Source organism: Dendropsophus ebraccatus, chromosome 8 (assembly GCF_027789765.1).
Source record: "Dendropsophus ebraccatus isolate aDenEbr1 chromosome 8, aDenEbr1.pat, whole genome shotgun sequence".
NCBI lineage: Eukaryota > Metazoa > Chordata > Amphibia > Anura > Hylidae > Dendropsophus > Dendropsophus ebraccatus.
In genome coordinates this window covers 83,910,846-83,932,074 of record NC_091461.1, presented here as the reverse complement: position 1 = coordinate 83,932,074, position 21,229 = coordinate 83,910,846, and the positions used below count along the sequence as shown (strand labels likewise).

At 43.0% G+C, this 21,229-nt stretch overlaps 1 protein-coding gene across 1 annotated transcript in view; it reads left to right on the top strand.

The window, feature by feature from the left end:
- Positions 1 to 21,229, top strand: part of SMTNL1 (smoothelin like 1) — a 31,154-nt gene that overhangs the window by 9,516 nt on the left and 409 nt on the right. Inside the window, exons 3-5 of the mRNA XM_069980798.1 lie at positions 4,576 to 4,681; positions 9,910 to 10,061; positions 11,265 to 11,435. Coding sequence (XP_069836899.1) covers positions 4,576 to 4,681; positions 9,910 to 10,061; positions 11,265 to 11,409 — 403 coding nt within the window. The 3' untranslated portion in view covers positions 11,410 to 11,435. The remainder of the gene's footprint in view (positions 1 to 4,575; positions 4,682 to 9,909; positions 10,062 to 11,264; positions 11,436 to 21,229) is intronic.

The window sequence follows — 21,229 nt, the reverse complement described above, 5'->3', positions numbered from 1 at the left end:
ACTTGTTTACATCAGCTGTCTCAGAAGGGAGGGGGGAGGGGGGGAAGACAGAAATAAAGGCTCACACCGATTTTTGTGTTTTGGGCAGAAATCAGCAGCTGAGAACTGGGGGAAGGAGACTGAATAGATACTACCAAGTATGGAATGAATTGTTAGTCTCGCCATGGGCAGCAACATATGAAAAGTTATGTTTGAGTGGAATACCCCTTTAGGCTGGGTTCACACTACGTGTATTTCAGTCAGTATTGTGGTCCTCATATTGCAACCAAAACCAGGAGTGGATTAAAAACACAGAAAGGATCTGTTCACACAATGTTGAAATTGAGTGGATGGCCGCCATTTAATGGCAAATATTTGCTGTTATTTTAAAACAACGGCTGTTATATTGAAATAATGGCAGTTATTTACTGTTATATGGCGCTCATCCACTCAATTACATTAAGTTGTCTTGGTCACATGACACAAAGCTCGGAGAGAACACGCTAAGTGACAGATTCTTACAGAGCATTCTCCTGATTGTTCAGGGTTTGAACATTCAGACCCCCAACTGATAAAAATCTTTAAGATATCTCTGTGGCACCGCAAAAGATTTTTTTTTTTGTTTTGTTACATTGCCTAGTGTAAAAAATGCATGAGGTGTTTTCCCATAGGAATTACAGGATATATTTTACACAAACTGTGCTGAAAGTGGGGCATTTGAAAACTGCCGTACTTCTGCACCTTAAAGCGACTCTGTACCCACAATCTGCCCTCCCCAAACCACTTGTACCTTCAGATAGCAGCTTTTAAGCCAAGATCTGTCCTGGGGTCCGTTCGACAGGTGATGCAGTTATTGTCCTATAAAACAACTTTTAAACTTGCAGCCCTGTGTCAAATTGGGTGGCCTAGAGTGTTTGCGCCCAAGCCTTGCACCGCCTCTTCATCCCTCCTCCCCACCCTCCTTACCATTAGGAATGGCCTGGGCAGTATTTTTCCTATTCATCACTTGTCTGAACACTGTCTAGGTGCCTTAACCCCTCAGTGACTGCCGTTTCGGCTTTTTAAGGCGGTCACTACTTGGCTTTATTCTGTCCCCGTCGGCTTTTTATGGCGGGGACAGAAAAAATGGTACCTGCGCTCCTGCATGATAGCTGATCTCCTGCTGCAACTACCTGGAGCAGTAATTTACCACTCTGAGTATTTTTAACCCCTCATATGCCGCTGTTAAATCATGACAGCGGCATGCATGGGCGTAACTACCACTGTAGCAGCCATAGCGTCTGCTATGGGGCCCGCCACATTAGGGGGCCCAGTGACCCACTCCTGCAATACACTGGGCCCTTTAAACGGTCATAATTTGTAGTCGCAAATGACCTCCTGGGCTCTGCAAATGTCCCTATTAACTCCAAGCACTCTTGATGAGTACTTGCAGTTATGACTACACTTGATAGTTTAGTAGTCAGTTGGGGGTGGGGGCCCAATCAAAAGTTTGCAATGGGGCCCAGACATTTCTAGTTACGCCCCTGGCGGCATGTAACGGGTTCCGGTCAGGTGCAGTACTACACTCACCTGATCTGAAGTCCCATGGCGAGTTCCGGGCCTCCGATCGTCCCCATGACAATGACGATTGCCAGGCTAAAGCCTAAACAGAGGCATGGCTGTGTAGATTGCCTGTCAGATCGATGCTGACATAGGCAATACACTGCACTACAGTAGTAGTGCAGTGTATTGTAACAGTAATCAAAAGATCACTGCCTAGTATACACTAGTATACAGTAATGTGAAAAAAAATTTTTTGCACCAAAACGCACACACAAAAATCGCCCCCCCCCATAATAAAAATGCATTATATTCCTTATACATAATAAAACATAAAACCTATATATGTTTGGTATCGCCATGTCCTTAACAACCCAATCTATAAAACTATTTTATTAATTATATCGCATGACATGTTGTAAAAGAAAATAAAAAAAAAAAAGCGCTAGAATTGGTGTATTTTATCAATCAGCTTCCAAAAATACGTCATAAAGGAGATCAAAACGTCATATACATGTAATACTTGGTATCAATAAAAACTACACATCTTCCTGCAAAAAATGACCCCAAAGCCAGCTCTGTTGCGCGAACGATATGAACGCTATGGATCTTGCAATGTGGTGACAGTTTTTATCCTTTTTTTTTTGTAAGATAGTTTCTATTGTGCCAAAATGGTAATAATAAAAAAAAACCTATGCAAATTTGGTATCGACATAACCGTAGTGACCCAGAGAATACAATAATTATGTTATTTATTTTTGCCGCATGCATAATAGCGTATGTTTGATATTTAAAAAACGGGAAAAATAAATTATAATTTTTCTAATTTGTGGGTATAGAGTCGCTTTAATACATGGAACTTGTACTTTGTGGTAAGCATCCAAATTGTAAAAAATCAAATGTGCAAACTTGCAACAAGAATCCCTAGAATGGATTGTATGGAACTCTTGTTACTCACCTCAAAACCTCCCAGTTAAAAGGGTACCAATGTAACTTTAAAATCTACAGGGGATGTGAAATTAAGCATGTTTGCAATTTACATTACTTTTTTTTTCTAGTTCTCATGCTTTAAAACAAAGCTATACTTTCATTATATCTAGGTCCAGTCTCCTGAAAGCAGCTCTTTAGTCTTGTGCTGGTTGAAAAAGATACTAAACAGGATGTCCCTGTCATCTGTGTGTGGACAGAAAAAGCAGTCATTTGGTGGACGAATTGAGCCGTGAAACTTTACTGGTCGGGACTTACTGTATTTTGGTTTCTTTTTTTTTCAACCAGCACAAGACTTAAAAGCTGCCTTTACTGAATTACAAGTAAGTATAGCTTTTTATCTGTTTTTCCAAAAAAACGGATGGAAAAACAGATGCATTTGTGTGCATATGTTTTGATCCGCTTTTCCATTGACTTCCATTAAAAAAGCGGATCAAAACGCATCCGTTTTTTCTAATAAATAACTAAATAAGGTCAGCTACATTTTTGTGTACGGAAAAAATCGATGTGTTTTGATCCGTTTTTTTAATTTATTTTTTTTATAATAGAAGTCAATAGAAAAACGGATCAAAACAGATGCCGGCAATTGCATCCGTTATTTTATCAGTTTTTAAAAAAAAAAAAAAACGGTTGAAACAAACAGATTGCAAAAACGCAGTGTGAACCCAGCCTGATTTAAATTCACTTCTAATCTACATGTTTAAATAAAAGTGCTCCATTTTAATATGGGGAAGTACTGGGGGTGGTAAAATTACCAAAGCTTTTTAATACTTTACCACTGATGTCAGTAGATGCAGAATACAGAGTTTACCAACAAGAGGGGAGAAAAATATTTAGTTAGCAGGTTAAAAAGCTGAAATTGTGTTTGTACCTAATGTTAAGGGCCTTTTAAATAGGGCGGATTATTGGTCAAACAGGCTATTTATTGCCTATGTAAGGCCTCTCTAAAGCTGCCACTGGCATTAATCATTGCAGACAGCACTTACAGTTGCTGCTTTAAAGGGGTGCTCTGGTATCATAAAATAGTTTTTAAATAAAACTCACCCCAAAATATTTAAATTCCTAATATAGTGTTACTACTAATAGTGGCTTTAACGTCTTTTCCGTGCTTCACCACTGACAGGAAATAAATAAGAGGACTACAAAGTTTGTATTTTGCCGACTTCCCCCTCTGTCCTATAACAATACAACATGTCACAGGAGGCTTGGCTGGAAAATCACAATCTAAACAGACAAGGAGTAAAAGAAGCTGGTCCTGAAACTTCACTGTGCAATACTCTGCAGTGAAATAAGATGTTCCGCAGCTTTGGGCAGGGCACTGGCAGAAGTGCTGGGTTAGGGGAGTAGGCAGGGTACAGGGACTATGAAGAACAGCTGAGGCAAAGCATTGCATCCTGGGACTTGAAGTACTGAGAAACTGCTCAACCAGAAGGTGCAACCACAGAATGCATAACAATTTATGTTTGGTTGTTTCAGAACTGGGGCAGACAGGTAAGCAATGCTATATGCTCCCAAAGCATGTTTCGTTTTTCACCTGATGTCGGCATACCCCTTTAAGCAGCTTGCAGTCCAGGTGCTGACTGCAATTACTTAGGAGCCTCGAAAGATAGGTGGCTAGTGTAGTTCGTCAACTGATTACCAAGGTTTTTTGCCCTTCAAGATTACTGTTAGGCCTCATTCACATTATGTCCACAGTCAGAGAGCGCAATCCGCAAAAAAATCATCTGTACTGTGTGTGCAATCCGTAATATTTTAAATTAAGGTGATTTTGTGGATGTTAAAAACACAGATCCCATAGATTTCTATTGCTTAATTGTTCTGCATTGCGGATCTGTAAAACTACACATAGAGTAAATAAGGCCTTTGATGACATTTCTCCCTTTATAAAGAAAGGATGTGCTGCCAACAGCAAGTGAAAGGGACCTGTGAACCGTCCAGCAATTGTTTAGGGTTTGTATTATCCCTGTCTTAAAGAAAAACAAAACACTTTTTGACAAGCTAAGGTAAAAGATATTTTGATTGGAAATGCTTTTTAAATATATTAGTAATGTTTTAAGATTTCTCCTACAGGGTTGCCAGTTCAGGGGTTCGTGTTCAACGATCGACAAGCTGTGGTGCAGGTGCTGTGAAGAACATGCTGCTAGAATGGTGTCGGGCAAAGACACGGGGACGGGAGGTAAGAATTCATTTTGAGGTCTTCAGTTTTATTCACAGTTTATTCAAAGTAAACTTTTTTACCCTTCTAAGGTATTATCTAGAGATGAGTGCAACTCGAGCATGCAACTCCAGTCCTATCATTTGGCATATGGCCATATTTTGATAAATACAGCCATAAATATTGATTGTGTTCTTTATTTGTGGCTTTAATTACCAAACTACATACATACTTTTCCTTCAAACTGTTGTATGAAGATACCCTAGGGCTATGTTCACACAATGTTGTTTTTTGACTGTATGTTTGGACGGCTCTATTTTCGTCTCATAATTAGGTGTTTTTTGTTTTGTTTGTTAGATAATTTGTTTCTTTTTTTGCAAGACACTCTGGGTACATAATTTAATTGATACCAACAGGTTTTGATTTTTCGCATGCAAAAATGGTCAGAAATGAAAAAACGAAAAACTTTTTTCCAAATGTTTTCGTGCTATGTCTTAAAGTAGAAGTGCGGCGTGGGGGTGTTGGTTGTTAGAAAAACATTTCCAGCAGGGGGTGGGGATAAAATAAAAAAAGACACTATGCTTAACGCTCACAGTGCCTGCTCTGTGTCGCATCACGGAGCTCCCCCTGCCCGTAATGATCAGTAATATTTCCCCCCCAAAATGAATTCACTACTTCTCCTGTGCACAGCAATGGCAAATATATGTACATTGTGTAATGTATGACATTAACAAGACCCTGTTTTAAATTTAAAGGGGTTATTTAGACTTGGAAAAGAAACATTGTCACATTCTTCCAGAAACAGAAGCACTGTTGTCCTCAGTTTGAGTTTTGCATCTCAATTCCATCGAAGTGAATGGAGATGAATTGAGCTGGATTGCAAGAAAGTAGCTGTGTTTTTTTTTTATTCTGGATAATCCCTTTAAATGTGTTGGCTTCTCTTAGCTTTAGACACAGCCTCTTTACAATCTTCCAAATGCAGAAAAGCAAATAGGGACAATGAAATGCAAACTAGTACTGACACTGTATAGTTAGTAAATAAAGCAGAGTTGAATGTGCGAGTTACGTGGTTGTATAGTCATTATAAGATTTGTTTTTGTGCAAATTGCTATAGTAGAGAACGCTAGAACTTTAGACACAATGCAGGCTAGGTTCACATCTTCTGTCACACTTTAGAAACTTGCCAAAAGGCCTATTGAAATGAATGGGCATATTGTGACTTTGTACTGTCCATTTACATATCGTCACCATGACAGGACCACCTGAGAGATTGCTCTTTGACCATAAACAGAGAGGTTAGAAGAGGCCCTTCCCCAATTCCACCTCAATGTTTCCTGTTCATGTGCAGTATTGTTCACAGAGAGGTCTCTGCATCCATGCTGTCAGGGAGGAACTGGAGGAATCTGAAGTTTCTTTACCTGACAAGCCAGGCTGGTCAGGTCCACTTTGGTTTCCACCTGCTGCCTGGACCCGGTTGCTCCCTTAGGGGCTTGACTCCTGGCATCTTCTATGTTGCCTCTGGGCTTATAGGTTGGGAGAAGTCTGGCAATGTATGCCTTCTGGATTCCTGGGGTTTATAGTGTCCGAGTGGCTGCCGGATTTCCCATTGTTGTTTGCGGCATGTTTGTGCTCCGTGGAGAGGGCAGGCGGCACCTTTGATGCGATGTTACGACTAGCCAGAGAGAGGTCTTCTGTATGAGACTTCTGCTATCATGCAGCTCAGCATGGCTAGGAGAATCACTGAAAGTGGTGTTTTCTTGGCACCAAATCTGAATTCACATCTGATCTGAGGTCTGCTTTAGAGGAGTCTTTGAAGCCGTCAGTCCAGGGAGTACTTGACCCTTGGTGGTACACTTTCTTTTTTATTTATGTCTTTATGCTTCTAATGGGTCATCCTTCTCTCTCTCTTTGGGAGACAAGGAAGGGTCCAGAGGGTCAAATCTAAGGCTAAAAAGTGTGGTGTGTGTGCTAAAGTGCTCTCTGAATCTTACAAGAACCTACTTTGTAAATCCTGCAGCGCTGAAGTATTAAGCCAGGAAAAACAACACAAGCCTACTGTTGCGTTTAGTTATCCACCAAAAAATCCAGACAGCCCTATCTTCTTTTATGCCTAGACCAGCAGCAACTCCTACTCCTGCCAAAAAGCAGCAGTTGTCTGTTGACAGACAGATTTTTTTTTCTTTCTGACCAAGCTGATACCATATTGCTTGCAGTGTGTAGCACTTTGAATATTGAAGATCCTGTGGAACCTAAAGGTTGCCGTACTCCTTATACTTATATTGTCTATGGTGTATGAGGCCTCCACAATAAGCCACCAACAGATGATGTTGGTGGTGATAGCGGCCGGCCGTGATAAAAAAAAATCATAGTTCAGAAAGAGATAAGCCACCCTTTGCTGGCTAAAGACAAGGCTAAGTGCCCTTTGCTGGCTAATTGATGATGAAGGAAACATTCAGTGCCTAAAGCAGCTCCCGGCTGATTAGTCATTTAATTGCAGCTGTCAAAATTGACAGCTGCATTTAAATGGCTTTTTTCCCCATCTGTGGTGGTCTAGTGGCGGGATAGACTCCCCCCACCCCAATCCCCAATGTGCTGGTACATCCTGCTGCAGGTAAGGTAGTTCAGAGGGGGGCCGTAAGGCAACCAGTTTAGGATTGAAATTGGCTTATTTACCATATTCTTGTTCACTTTAAGGCCCCATTCACACGTCCGTGTCAGTTTTTACTGTCAGGAAATCCTGATCAGGAGACCTCAAATGTCATCAGGATAGTATCAGGATTTCCTGACAGTAATCCGTTTTTACCATCAGGAAACCATCAGGAAAAACCTTCAGGATTTCCTGATGAGATGGTCTAGTATGCCAACATAAATCACAGGTACCCACACAGCCCTAGTGTACCTGGATGGCCACAGGCTGCAGAACTACAACTCCCATCATGGCCTGCCAGCAGAGCCATGATGGGAGTTGTACTTCTGCAACCTGGATGGCCACAGGCTGCAGAACTACAACTCCCATCATGGCCTGTCAGCAGAGCCATGATGGGAGTTGTACTTCTGCAACCTGGATGGCCACAGGCTGCAGAACTACAACTCCCATCATGGCCTGTCAGCAGAGCCATGATGGGAGTTGTACTTCTGCAACCTGGATGGCCACAGTCTGCAGAACTACAACTCCCATTATGGCCTGCCAGCAGAGCCATGATGGGAGTTGTACTTCTGCAACCTGGATGGCCACAGTCTGCAGAACTACAACTCCCATTATGGCCTGCCAGCAGAGCCATGATGGGAGTTGTACTTCTGCAACCTGGATGGCCACAGTCTGCAGAACTACAACTCCCATTATGGCCTGCCAGCAGAGCCATGATGGGAGTTGTACTTCTGCAACCTGGATGGCCACAGTCTGCAGAACTACAACTCCCATTATGGCCTGTCAGCAGAGCCATGATGGGAGTTGTACTTCTGCAACCTGGATGGCCACAGGCTGCAGAACTACAACTCCCATCATGGCCTGTCAGCAGAGCCATGATGGGAGTTGTACTTCTGCAACCTGGATGGCCACAGGCTGCAGAACTACAACTCCCATCATGGCCTGGCAACTCCATCAGAGCATGGTGGGAGTAGTAGTCCTAAAGGGGTAATCTCACCTGTCCTGGATCCTGCTCTGTCCGGGCAGCGAGGTTGAGGTCCGGGCAGAGTGCAGTGCAGAGATCCGGGCGGCGGCAGCGGTCGGAGGTCCGGAGCATGCGGCGGGCCGGTGGTGAGTTTTCCGGGAGGGGGGGGTGCGGGCGATCGGAGCGGGCGGGCAATCGGAGCGGGCGGGCGGGCTGGCGAGCGGAGCGGGCGGGTGGGTGATCGGAGCGGGCGGGCAGGCTGGCGATCGGAGCGGGCGGGTGGGCGATCGGAGCGGGCGGGTGGGCGATCGGAGCGGGCGGGTGAGCGGAGCGGGCGGGCGGGCGGTCGGCCCCGTGGTGAGGTCCTGGCTCTCTACCATTCCGGAATCACGGGCACTTTCCTGATATACATCAGGAAAATGCCCGTGATTCCGGCGCTCCCATAGACTTCTATGGGGGCGTCCGTGCCGGATTTCCGGACGAAAATAGGACAGGATCTAAAAAATCCGGTCCTATTTTCCGGAACGGACACCCTTCCGGAAAAATCCGGAAGGGTGTCCGTGTCCAATGTTAGCCTATGAGTCCGGAAATCCGTCCGGATTTCCTGATAGGAAATCCGGACAGATTTTCCGGACGTGTGAAGGGGGCCTTACTGATTTCTTAATAAAAAGAAATTATAATAATAATAAATTATGTTGAATTTAATTCCCCCGTGGATAGGGGGTGCACAATTTCAATTTTTTTTTAATTACTGAAAAATTGCAGCAAAAAATCATCAAACCCCAATCCCCAGAGTCCCAGGGAATAGAGCCCCCTTAGGGACTTGATTAAAACTTTGCTTTTATTTAATCAGTTAAAAGAACAATGATGAGTATAACAAAAATGTTAAAAACACGTACTTCTGTGCCCATACACTAATCCAAAGTGCACCCCCAAAGCCCCTTAGGCTATGTTTTTTTTTTTTTTTTAAATTGCGACCGCTAGTGCACATATTTCTTATACAAATCAGTGACAATAACTGATGTGTTATGAGTTCTTGATGCACTTTGAATTCGTGTATGAGCACAGGAGTATGTGTTTTTAACATTTTTTGTTACGTTTTTGTCATCCCTATTCTTTTAACTGATTAAATAAAAGTGAACTTAGTCAGTTCCCCTAAGGGGGCCTCTATTCCCCAAGCCTCAAAGTTTGTGGAACTCGTGTTAGTGGTCATATTGGACCCCCGACCTCTGACTAGGAGAAATTGTAATTATTGTAAAAATGTGTGAAATAAACAAATGTAAAGGCAGTGTGCAATATTGCCTCTTACTTGGAAGGCCCTACCTCTTAGTGCATTATTACACAGAGCAATAATCTGCCAATTATCTCAGGATAAGAAGCCCTGTTATACACTACCTTTACTTTAGTAAGAAAAAAGGTTCTGACAGGTCTGCTTTAAATTGCATTGGACCACAGATCCAACACTACCAGTCTTGCCTCTGCAGGTACACGGACAGTGTCTATTACAATTTGTAAGTGGTTTTATTGTTATAGGTTATCTGTGTATATATACACAATGATTTCTTGACCTTATACCCATTTTGCTATGCTCTGTATATATTACTGTTTTACTGTTTCTTTTCTATCCTGTTTTATAAGGGTGTGGATATCCAGAATTTCTCAAGCAGTTGGAGCAGCGGCCTTGCATTCTGTGCCCTAATTTCGGCTTTCTTCCCTGATGCATTTGACTATGATTCTCTTGACCCAAAGAATAGAAGAGAGAACTTTCAGCTGGCATTCAGTGCAGCAGAGTGAGGAACATATTACAGAATATTTGAGATTACATGATTGCATAAAGGGGTGGGCCAGCACCACAAAAAAAAAGTTATGCTCACCTGCCCCAATCCCCCACCATGTCTGCACTGTAGTCCCATTAAGCAGCACTTTCTGCTTTTGTTTTGACGCATGGAAAATACCTGCCCAGCCAATCAATGGCCATAGTGGTAATTTAATTCCACAAATAATTGTCTAGACAGCTCACAGTTATATCTGTCTCTCCACTGGGATCAGGCCTGTATCTGTAGGTGTCTTTAGCCACTCACTGTGGACACAAATGTTTTCATCCACTGACTGCAAGTTTGAAAATATTGAGCAAGTGAGTGAAGTGTGACTTCTTTTATTTCCTTCTGGCTTCTAAGCAATCCAGTAGGTGTTGTATCTGACCTGAATGAAAAGGAATCAGATGAACAATATTACTATCATTACCAAAATCGAATATAGGACAGAGTTTGCTAATACATTGGCTTCTTATATTACTTTGTAATATAAGCTTATTAAGAAAAAGTATTGTTTTTTTATTTACATATATACTTCAGTTGATGGCAATCTAAGCTATCTAAGCTCTGCAGTTTACAATTCCCTGCTTTGTTTTAGTGCTGTCACATAGTGCTTAGCTGAGCACCCCCCCCCTCTTCCCGTGTACTGTATATTCTTGTACAGTACTCAAGGAGGGGGGGAGTGAAGGCTGCCCGATACGATCACTGTGTATGGCAGCCTCTGCACAGTGAGTGTATGAGTGTTGAGTGCTCGCTGTGCTTGCTTCCAGTACAGTGAACAGTGATGGAATTCACCTTTAAGTCCCCCCCAGGCCGATTGGGCATGGCATCTTGTAGCTGGTTCACATCCATCCAGCTACTGGGTTTCCGTTATATACCAGTTGATAATTGGCCCATGTAAAAGTTCAGGCAACAAGAGATATGCAATTATGCAATGCAACAGATATGTATTTAAATGACTGCACAAACAATGCAGTGATTGTTCTTGCAGCCCAGCTGCAGAAGGGTCTGTAAGGACCCTGTCTGGCTTGGAATGATGACCTAAGGGTTGTTTGTCCTGATTTTCTGGGTACCCAAAGTAGTACTTTTAGTACAACTGCAATTTCTTTAGTCAGAAAAGAGATTTGTCTAGTTTAATGCTTCCAATAACTCTCTCAAATGTTTTTTTTTTCTCTGCAGGAAATTTGCAGACTGTCCCCCACTCTTGGATGTTGAAGACATGGTTCGAATGAAGGTTCCAGACTCTAAATGTGTTTACACATATGTGCAAGAGTTATACCGCAGTTTGGTTGCTAAAGGCTTAGTAAAAACCAAGAAAGCATGAGTTTCTTAAGAACAAATGCATAGAAGGTAAGGACATACTGTATTTGTTATATTACGTTAAGTATTAAAGTTTTTCTACATTTTAAAATGTTCTGTACAAAAAGGCTCTGCCTCTTCAGTCACTTAACCTCTTAAGGACGGAGCCAATTTTCGTTTTTGCATTTTCGTTTTTTCCTCCTTGTGTTTAAAAGGCCATTGCACTTTTTCACCTAGAGACCCAAATGAGCCCTTATTTTTTGCATAAAATATGCTGCGTAACCAGATAAAAATTATTGGGGGGGGGGGGGGTTGTTTTTACGCCGTTTGTCCTATGGAAAAACTGACATGTTATATATGTTCCTCAGGTCTGTTCCAATAAAACGATATGCAATTTGCAGAACTTTTATATTATTTAAATGGGTTTTAAAAAAATAAATCCTTCTACGGCAAAAAAAAGTTTCCTAAAATCGCTCTATTCCCAGGCTTATAGTGCTTTTATCCTTTGGTCTATGGGGCTGATTGAGATGTCATTTTTTGCGGCATGATGTGTTCTATCGGTACTTTGATTGCGTATATGCGACTTTTTGATCGCTTTTCGTTACATTGTTTCTGGATTTTGTGCGACCAAAAATGTGCAATTTTTGCACTTTGGCGGGTATTTGCGCTTACGCCGTTTACCTTGCGAGATCAGGAATGTGATAAATCAATAGTTCGTGCGATTACGCACGCGGCGATACCAAACAAGTTTATTTATTTAATTTTTATTTATAAAATGGGAAAAGGGGGTGATTCAGACTTTTATAAGGGGAAGGGGTTTTGTATTTATAAGAACACTTTTTTTTTCACTTTCACATTAATTTAAAGTCCCCCTGGGGGACTTCTAATACAGCTACACTGATCTCTCATAGAGATCAGTGTAGCTGTATAATACAGCACTGATCCAGCAGATCGGTGCTCTATTGCTTTGGTCTGCTGCAGACCATTGCAATAGAATACCGAGCCAGGATCAGCGTCATTACGTCGCTGAGGACCGGCCCAGTAAGACCAAGGGATCCCCCCTCTGCGATCTCATTGCGGGGGAGATCCCGCCACTGGACCCCCAGGGATGGGCCACTCACACTAATAGCCGCGGTCCCGTGCTGCAGATAGCAGTCAGGATCGCGGCAGTTCACAGCGGGGTCGCGGCGCGGCCCCCCTCTGAACTCCTTTTGCGGGCATATGCCGTACGGGTACGGCATATGTCCCTTAGAGGTTAAAGGGGTTATCCACCTAAAAGCTAAAAAATGAAATGCTAGCTGGTCTTACTCATTAAGTCCTCCTGAGCATTTTGAGCCATCTCCTGTCTTTCTAGCTGCTGCCACTCCTGAGTTACAAATTTTCTAAAAGCCGATCTTTATCCAAAATGGCGCCAAAATACATTTCCCATCATACATTTTCCTGGTTGGTCGGTTTGTGTACTCACCCTTTTTCTTCCTGCCCACTGCTGTCATTACTATTGCACAATAAACACAGGACTTTATTTTTACTGACTTTGCATCGCATCACTTCAATATGTATTCCATAGCGGTGGAGTACATATTGAAGTGGCGGATTATAATGTGGGCGGTTTGGGCGGCTGCCCGGGGCCCGAGGCTCCGGGGGGGCCCATGCCACGCCGCCCACATTATAATGCCGCCCGGGAGGCCCCCTTCCCCTCGCCACTGCACTCTTGTGACCGCAAGCATTGTTTCGCTTGCGGTCACAAGAGTCTCCGGCTGATGCGCGGCTGCTGGGGGTGTCCCGTCCTCTCCCTGGCAGCGCGCGCATCACACAGCTCCTAGTGCCACCTGGGGCCCTGACTTCCGGTACTGGGAGCGCACGTTAAAGACGCTCTGTGTACCGGAAGTCAGGGCCCAGGCGGCACTAAGAGCTGTGTGATGCGCGCGCTGCCGGGGAGAGGACGGGACACCCCCGGCAGCCGCGCATCAGCCGGAGACTGCAGAAGGAGAGAGGATCGACGGGGAACGCAGGGTAGGTGAGTTCTATTTTGTTATTTTTGTGTTATTTACTGACTGGGGGGGCATCTATAAAGGGGAAAAGAGGGGGGACCATCTATAAAGGGGGGAAAGAGGGGGACCATCTATAAAGGGGGAAAGAGGGGGACCATCTATAAGGGAGGGGGGAGAGGGGGACCATCTATAAGGGAGGGGGGAGAGGTGGACCATCTATAAGGGAGGGGGGGAGAGGGGGACCATCTATAAGGGGGGAAAGAGGGGGACCATCTATAAGGGAGGGGGGAGAGGGGGACCATCTATAAGGAAGGGGGGAGAGGGGGACCATCTATAAGGGAGGGGGGAGAGGGGGACCATCTATAAGGGAGGGGGGAGAGGGGGACCATCTATAAGGGAGGGGGGAGAGGGGGACCATCTATAAGGGAGGGTGGAGAGGGGGACCATCTATAAGGGAGGGAAAGAGGGGGACCATCTATAAAGGGAGGGGGGAGAGGGGGACCATCTATAAAGGGAGGGGGGAGAGGGGGACCATCTATAAAGGGAAGGGGGAGAGGGGGACCATCTATAAGGGAGGGGGAGAGAGGGGGCCATCTATAAGGGAGGGGGGAGAGGGGGACCATCTATAAGGGAGGGGGGAGAGGGGGACCATCTATAAGGGGGGGAAGAGGGGGACCATCTATAAGGGGGGGAAAGAGGGGGACCATCTATAAAGGGGGAAAGAGGGGGACCATCTATAAGGGAGGGGGGAGAGGGGGACCATCTATAAGGGGGGGGAAGAGGGGGACCATCTATAAGGGAGGGGGGAGAGGGGGACCATCTATAAAGGGGGAAAGAGGAGGACCATCTATAGAGGGGGAAAGAGGGGGGCCATCTATAGGGGGGGAAAGAGGGGGACCATCTATAGGGGGGAAAGAGGAGGACCATCTATAGAGGGGGAAAGAGGGGGACCATCTATAAGGGGGGAAAGAGGAGGACCATCTATAGAGGGGGAAAGAGGGGGACCATCTATAAAGGGGGAAAGAGGGGGACCATCTATTCCAGGCGCATGGTGATGAAGGGAGATTTTAACCAAACATATTAATTGTGGTTTGGCTTTCTTTCCTGTCCACTGCTGTCATTACTATTGCACAATAAACACAGGACTTTATTTTCACTGACTTTGCATCACATCACTTCAATATGTATTCCATACTAGCTGATGATGTAGCAGAGCTGACACGCGTATTGTGTAGCTATGTGCTGCATAACGGGCATCTGTTTGCTGGGGGGGTGTAGTGTATGTTTAGATCTCTGCTTGCTGACTGTGAATTGAAACATTCTAGTTCCATCCAGACTCTAAAAACATCCATAACACTTACAATATACAGAGCTGTGACACCAAGACAGGTACATATGCCTGCATTCACTGACAGCATGCAGAAATAGAACTATAACATATTTGTATTACAGAAACCTAGGCTCAGGGACACATGTAAGTCTATGGAAGCAGCACTTCACATGGACACGATGCAGATAATGTCTCCTGGGGTCGGGTTACCAAGTCAGTAGACAGCTAACCCGGCCCCAGAGAGGAGATCACATGTCCTGTGTCTACAAATGGAGGGGGGAAGAGGGAGAAGTGTGTTGTCAGAGTGGACACAGATGAGATGAATTTAGACATCCAGAGCGAGTAAATATGAGGGGAAAAAAACAGGGAAAGGGTGCAAGATCCTTGTACTGTATCTTAGAAACAAGGTGGTATTGGAAAGGGGGATCATTTAGAATATTGCTTTTTGTTACCCAGATAACATAGTTAATAATTTTATGTATTGAAATTCCCTAACAAAGGTTTGATGTAAAAAATGTTTTGTTAGCAGTGGCAGAACTCCCATTAAATTGTAAATACCTGACGCTTAGGGTACTATTACATGGCCCGATTGGGGGGGGGGGGAGTTAGCTTTAAAGAGAACCTATTATCTAAATTTAACTGTCCCTGTTGTAAAAGTTCCTCTCTCCCTAAGTCTATTTCTCTCTTATCTAATCCATCCTAGCGGCGTAGTAGGGCCGGTCGCGGCCATCTTGATAATGTCCCTTGCGTTCCAGTGGTGCGTTCCACAGTAAGAACTGCAAATATAAGATACTGCAAAGGCAGTCTGTATCTTCATAAAGTCTATTCCTAAAGATACAGACTGCAAAGGCAGTCTGTATCTTATACTTTACACAGTCCTCTGTAAAGCCGGGCAGCCGGGGTGCAGTAAAGCCAGGCGCCATCTTGATGATGTCACGCGTTCCGACAGTGGAACGCACCACTGGAACGCAAGGGACACAATCAAGATGACAGCACCCGGCCTTACTGCGCCGCTTGGATGGATAAGGTAAAATATAAGATACAGTATGCAAAAGCAGTATATAATTTCAGAGATAAACTAAGAGGCTCAGTTAGGACATTCATACATAGCGATCTCGCACTGTATAGCACGAGATCACTGTGTATTTACAGAGCGGCGGGCAAAGGGTCATGGGAGCACTTCCCGCCGCTCGGCATGCCGGGAGTTTCCTGTTGCGCATCGGCTCTTTTTGAAAAGAGCCGGTGCGCGACATTGATGGGAAATGTAAACATATTAAAAACCCGGCAAAATTTTTTTTTATTATATTTACAAAAATTTATTAAAAAGGAAATCTTATTAAATGGAGCAATAAAAAAAAACAACATTTGGCAGAGAAGGCAGAGCTACTGAATGGGCTGTTTAGCTTTGCATATACAAAAGATGTAGGGACTGCCTTAGATAGGGATATTGATGGTAATACATCATAAAATGTACTGAACTCTCTAAATGTAGATATAGTCCAAGTTAAATGACATAAAGTGAATGTGAGCAAAGCTTCTGTACCAGAAGGAATACCGTACATCCGTGAGGTTGTAGAATTCAGTTTAGTTATTTCTCTACCACTTATTATAATGTTTAGCAATTCAATAGTAACTGACACATTGCCAAGAGACTAAAACAGAAGAGTGCAACAGACAATGCTAAGACATTCTGTACAAATAATATAAATATTTAGTGCCAAGAGACTGGCACAAGACAAATGAGGTTCTGACCTTTAGAAAGGGATCTGCATAATTTTACTTAAGACAGAAGTTGTCAAACCAACCCTTATATGTTTTTATAAAGAGGTGAGTAAAAGCCTGGATGAAGGGGGTGGGGGTGACTGGTTATGGTATCTGGATTTTGCTAACATGTTTGACACTGTCCCTCATAGATGTCTGATGGTTAAATTAAAGAAGAAGTCCGGCCCAAAGCTAACTTATAGTATGTTATTGCAACATAAAAGTTATACAAATCCTCAATAGACATTTATTACTGTATAAGTCTTGGCTGGGCTGGGCTGTGCATTGGCAGCTTCTGTGTACTGGGCAGTACTGTGTTGGAAAAGACTTCAGAAGAGAAGGATTTAGGGGTAGTGATTTCTGACCGCCTTAAAATGTCACCAGTGCAACCAGGCAGTGGGGAAAGCAAATCGTATGCTGAGGTGTATAGCTAGAGGTATAACCAGTAGGAAGAGGGAGATTGTGATCCCGCTGTATAGCGCTCTAGTGAGACCACATTTGGAATACTGTGTCCAGTTCTAAAAAAGCACATTGAAAAAATAGAACAGGTTCAAAGATGGGCCACAAAAATGGTAGAGGGTGTCAGGCATAAACCATCAGGAAACACTTAAGGATTTTAATCTGTATAGTCTGGAGGAAAGAAGGGAATGGTGGACATGATTGAAACCTTTAGGTATGTTAAAGGACTAAGCAAGGTTCTGGAGGGAAGTGTTTTTAGTAAAAAACTGAACTCAAGAACAAGAGGACACAGTGAGAGGTTAGTTGGGGGAAAGATCAGAAGCAACATGAGCAAATATTACTTTACTGAAACAGTAGTAGATACTTGGAACAAACTTCCAGCAGATGTTGTTGGTAAATCTACAATAACAGAATTTAAACCTGCCTGGGATAAACATATACCTATCCTAAGATAATAAGAAAGGAAATACTAAAAGGGCGGACTAGATGGACCCAGTGGTCTTTTTCTGCCAACAATCTTTTATGTTTCTGTGGTGTGTGCGATCACAGCAGCCTGCCGAACATGCTTGAACATGCTGATTTCTGGAGACCTGTCCCACCTGCATTGTGCTGTCAGCTGGATCCCCCTGCAGTGTCTGTCAGTCCCCCAAGTGTGTGCCGCCGCTGCACAGCCAACCCCCCACCTCAGGGACTTTTACTTTGTGTCGTGACTTCACCATTTTATCAAGGAATTGAAGACTTGATGCAGTAGTAAGTGGAGGTAAAGAAGCATTATATGTGCATTTCCTGTAATAAATGTCTATCGAGAATTTGTATTTTGCTCCTTATAAGCCCCTGAAATAGTTTCCCCACAATGGATCTTAACTTACTGGTCTATAGTTACTTGGGGAAGTCCTAGAGCCCTTTTTGAAGAATGGCACTACATTTGCCTTACACCAATCCCCCAGCTCAATACCAGTCACCAAAAAAAAACACTGAATATTTTGTTCAAGGGAAAGGAAATTACAGAACTTAGTTCCCTAAGAACTCTTGGGTGTAATCCATCAGGTCCTTGAGCTTTGCTTACATTTAGTTTATTTAATTTATGTTGGACCATAACTATAGTGAGCCAGTTCAGTTCTTCATCTGTTTCACACAGTAACAGTGCCTTCTGTGTGCCCCCATATACACAGGCTCCAAATAGTGGTCAGGCCCCTTTTGGTCTCCATATAATATTAGGCCCCCTCTGTACCCTATATAGTACTGGGCCCCATCTGTGCCCCCATATAGCAGAAGGCCTCCTCTGTGTTGTGTGCCTATTTAATATTAGGCCACTCTTTTGTGTCCTTCTATAGTAGTTAGGCTCCTCTATGCCCCATATAGACGCCCCCCCCCCCCGTGCTCCATGTACACTCTATATGCTCCCATATAGTATAGGCATCTCCACATACATTTAGGCTCCTCCCTCTGTGCCCGTATAAAAAGGACCCCATGTCTTCATATGGAGTAGACTACCCCCTTCATACTGTATAGGTCCTCTTTGAGTCTGCATTTAGTATAGGTTCACCCACTATGCAGCCCCAATATATAGTATAGATACCTTGTCTGTGTTCCTGTATAGTATAAACCTCACTGCCTCCATATAGTATAGTTAGTATCCTCCTCCAGCTGCAAGAGGTAGTAGTGATATAAAATATCATAAAATGTATTTAAAGAATTATGCCAGCGACATAATGCGTTTCAAGACCAGTCTTTTTATCAAGTGTCTAAAGTGTCACTAAAGTGTAATTCGACCCTTGATAAAGAGACCCTAGCGGTTTCGAAACGCGTTGTGTCGCTGGCATAATTCTTTTAAAAAATGTTATGATATTTTTTATCGCTACTACCTCTTGGACCTGCATCTGTTTGGCTGTGGTGTTAAAAAAAATTGTAATCATTGTGCTAAAAAAAAAATAAAAAAATTACATTAACATGAGTATTCGGACCCCTTGCAATGGCACTTAAAATTTTGCTCTGCCCTTATCCCCCTCCCATTTGCCAGTGGTCTGGCTGAGCTCCAAAAATCCTGAGTGTAAATGGGAGAACCTTACAGAAGGTCAACCACAACTGCAGCACTCCACAAAGCTGGGCTTTATGACAGAGTGGTCAGAAACAAGCCTCTCCTTGGTAAAAAAAAAAACAAAAACAAAAAAAAACAACAACATAAATTCCTGCCTGGAGTTTGCAAAAAAAGGATTCTCTGATCTGTTTAAACCAAGATATTTTGCCTCAATTCTTAATCATGCCATAGGACACAAGGCACTGCTCATTACCTGCCAGTAACAAAAACAATACCATCACTATAGTAAAGCTTAGTGGCGGTGGTGGTAGCATCATGCTGTGGGCTGTTTTTAAGTGGCTGGGACAGGGAGTCGGGTCAGGTTTGAGGAAAGGCTCAAGGGAGCAAAGTACAGAGATTTAATCCTAATAAAAACCTGAAAAACCCTGAACCTCAGGGCATTATCCAAAAAAGACAATGATCCTGGGCACACAGCCAGGACAACACAGGACTTGATTAGGGACAACTCTGTTTATATCCTTGAGTGGCCACAGACATCTCTGGAGAGACCTTACACTGGCGTCCACTGACCCTCCTCATCCACAGTGAAATCCACTGAGATTCCAGGTACTGTCATTCTCTACAGGTTTACAAACTCGCAGTTTTCAGCCACAGTGCACACCCAGATCTATTTCTCTCTGCTAAATGTCACAGGTTATTACCTATTTACCCAAAGACCTCAGACTTATTTCCAACATCCCCAGTTTTAAGCGTGCCCTAAAGACCCATCTCTTCAGGCGTGCTTATAACATTTCATAATCTTGTCTCCCTTTGCTATCCCTTCTCCATCCTCTCTATAACTTCTTTGGTGCTAGGTACACTGTCCTTGTTATCTGAGCTTAGAAAATGGCTTGTGACTGGCTTGCCCAGCCGCCTATAGGCACTTAGAGATTCCATGTACAATGACTGGAACATTGACAAATAAAGCACTTGTTGCCTCTCGTGTTACTCCCAGTCATCCTAGCCTGTAAATTCTTGAGAGCAGGTCTCTAATTTGTTGTTGTAATTTATTCATTGTATAATTTAATATATAACCTGTAATGTATTTATATATATATTTAAATAAGCGCTGCTGAATCTGTTGGCGCTATACAAATAAATATTATTATTATTATTATTTAAAGCACCCACATCCATCTTTGCCTGAGAAAAGGTTTCTTAGTGATCTTGTGACAGTGTTGCTCCTATGTTCGATCCCAGCTTGCCTCTGACATCAATGTCTGATAATCTATACCTAATTGCCTTAGTCAGTCTGTTTACTATAAACTTGAGCTGCCTTCCATAACTATTCTGCCTAAGAATAATTTCAGTGGGAAACACAATTTTTCAGATATTTCACTTTAACCCTTAGGGGACACAGCCAGTTTTGGCGTTTGACACAACCAGATTTTTCAAATATGACGTATCACATTAAGCATCAATAACTTTGGAAGGCTTTTACTGATCCTTGTGATTCCAAGATTGTTTTTTTTGTGACATATTCTACTTTATGTTAGTGGTTTAAGTTGGGTTTATAGCTTTAGACTTTTTTTTGTGAAAAAAAAAAAACAGCATTTCTCTACATCTGAAAGTCTCTGCCAATAAGGAAAATAGTAATGTTACATCAATAATTTATTAATTCATATCTAGAAAATGTTTACTTTATATTAACAGCATTTGGTGAACATGCTTTTACTTTTTAAGGATGTTAGAGGTTTTAAATGTTTATTAGCAGTTTTCAAATTTTTCATGAAAATTTCAAACTGAGAAATTCTTTAGGCACCAGTTCAGTTTTGGAGTATATTTTAGAGGCTTGTATACTAGAAACCCCCATAGTTTACCCCATTTTGAAATCTTCACCCTTACAAGTATTCAAATTTACATTCATACAGTTTTTTTTAATCCTTTGGGCATTTCACAGGAATACCTGCAAAGTAAGAGTGAAAAGTTCAAATTAGCATTTTCTTTGCAGATATTCCAATGTAATCCTATGTATTTTTTACCATACCAATTACTGTTACCGATCCAGCAATGCTGGCAATTACCGATGCTGGACCCCTTTTGGGGGTCCAGTGACAGATACACTAAGCCGTCGGCTATTAGCTGACAGTTGAGTTGCGGCCCCCGGTCACTGTGCAAAAATGAGCATCTGAAGCAGGTCAGTTATAGTACGTCCTCGTGCTGAAACTAATCACCTACAAGGACGTATTATAACTGACTGGTGCAGCTAGGGGTTAAAGAAAAAAAC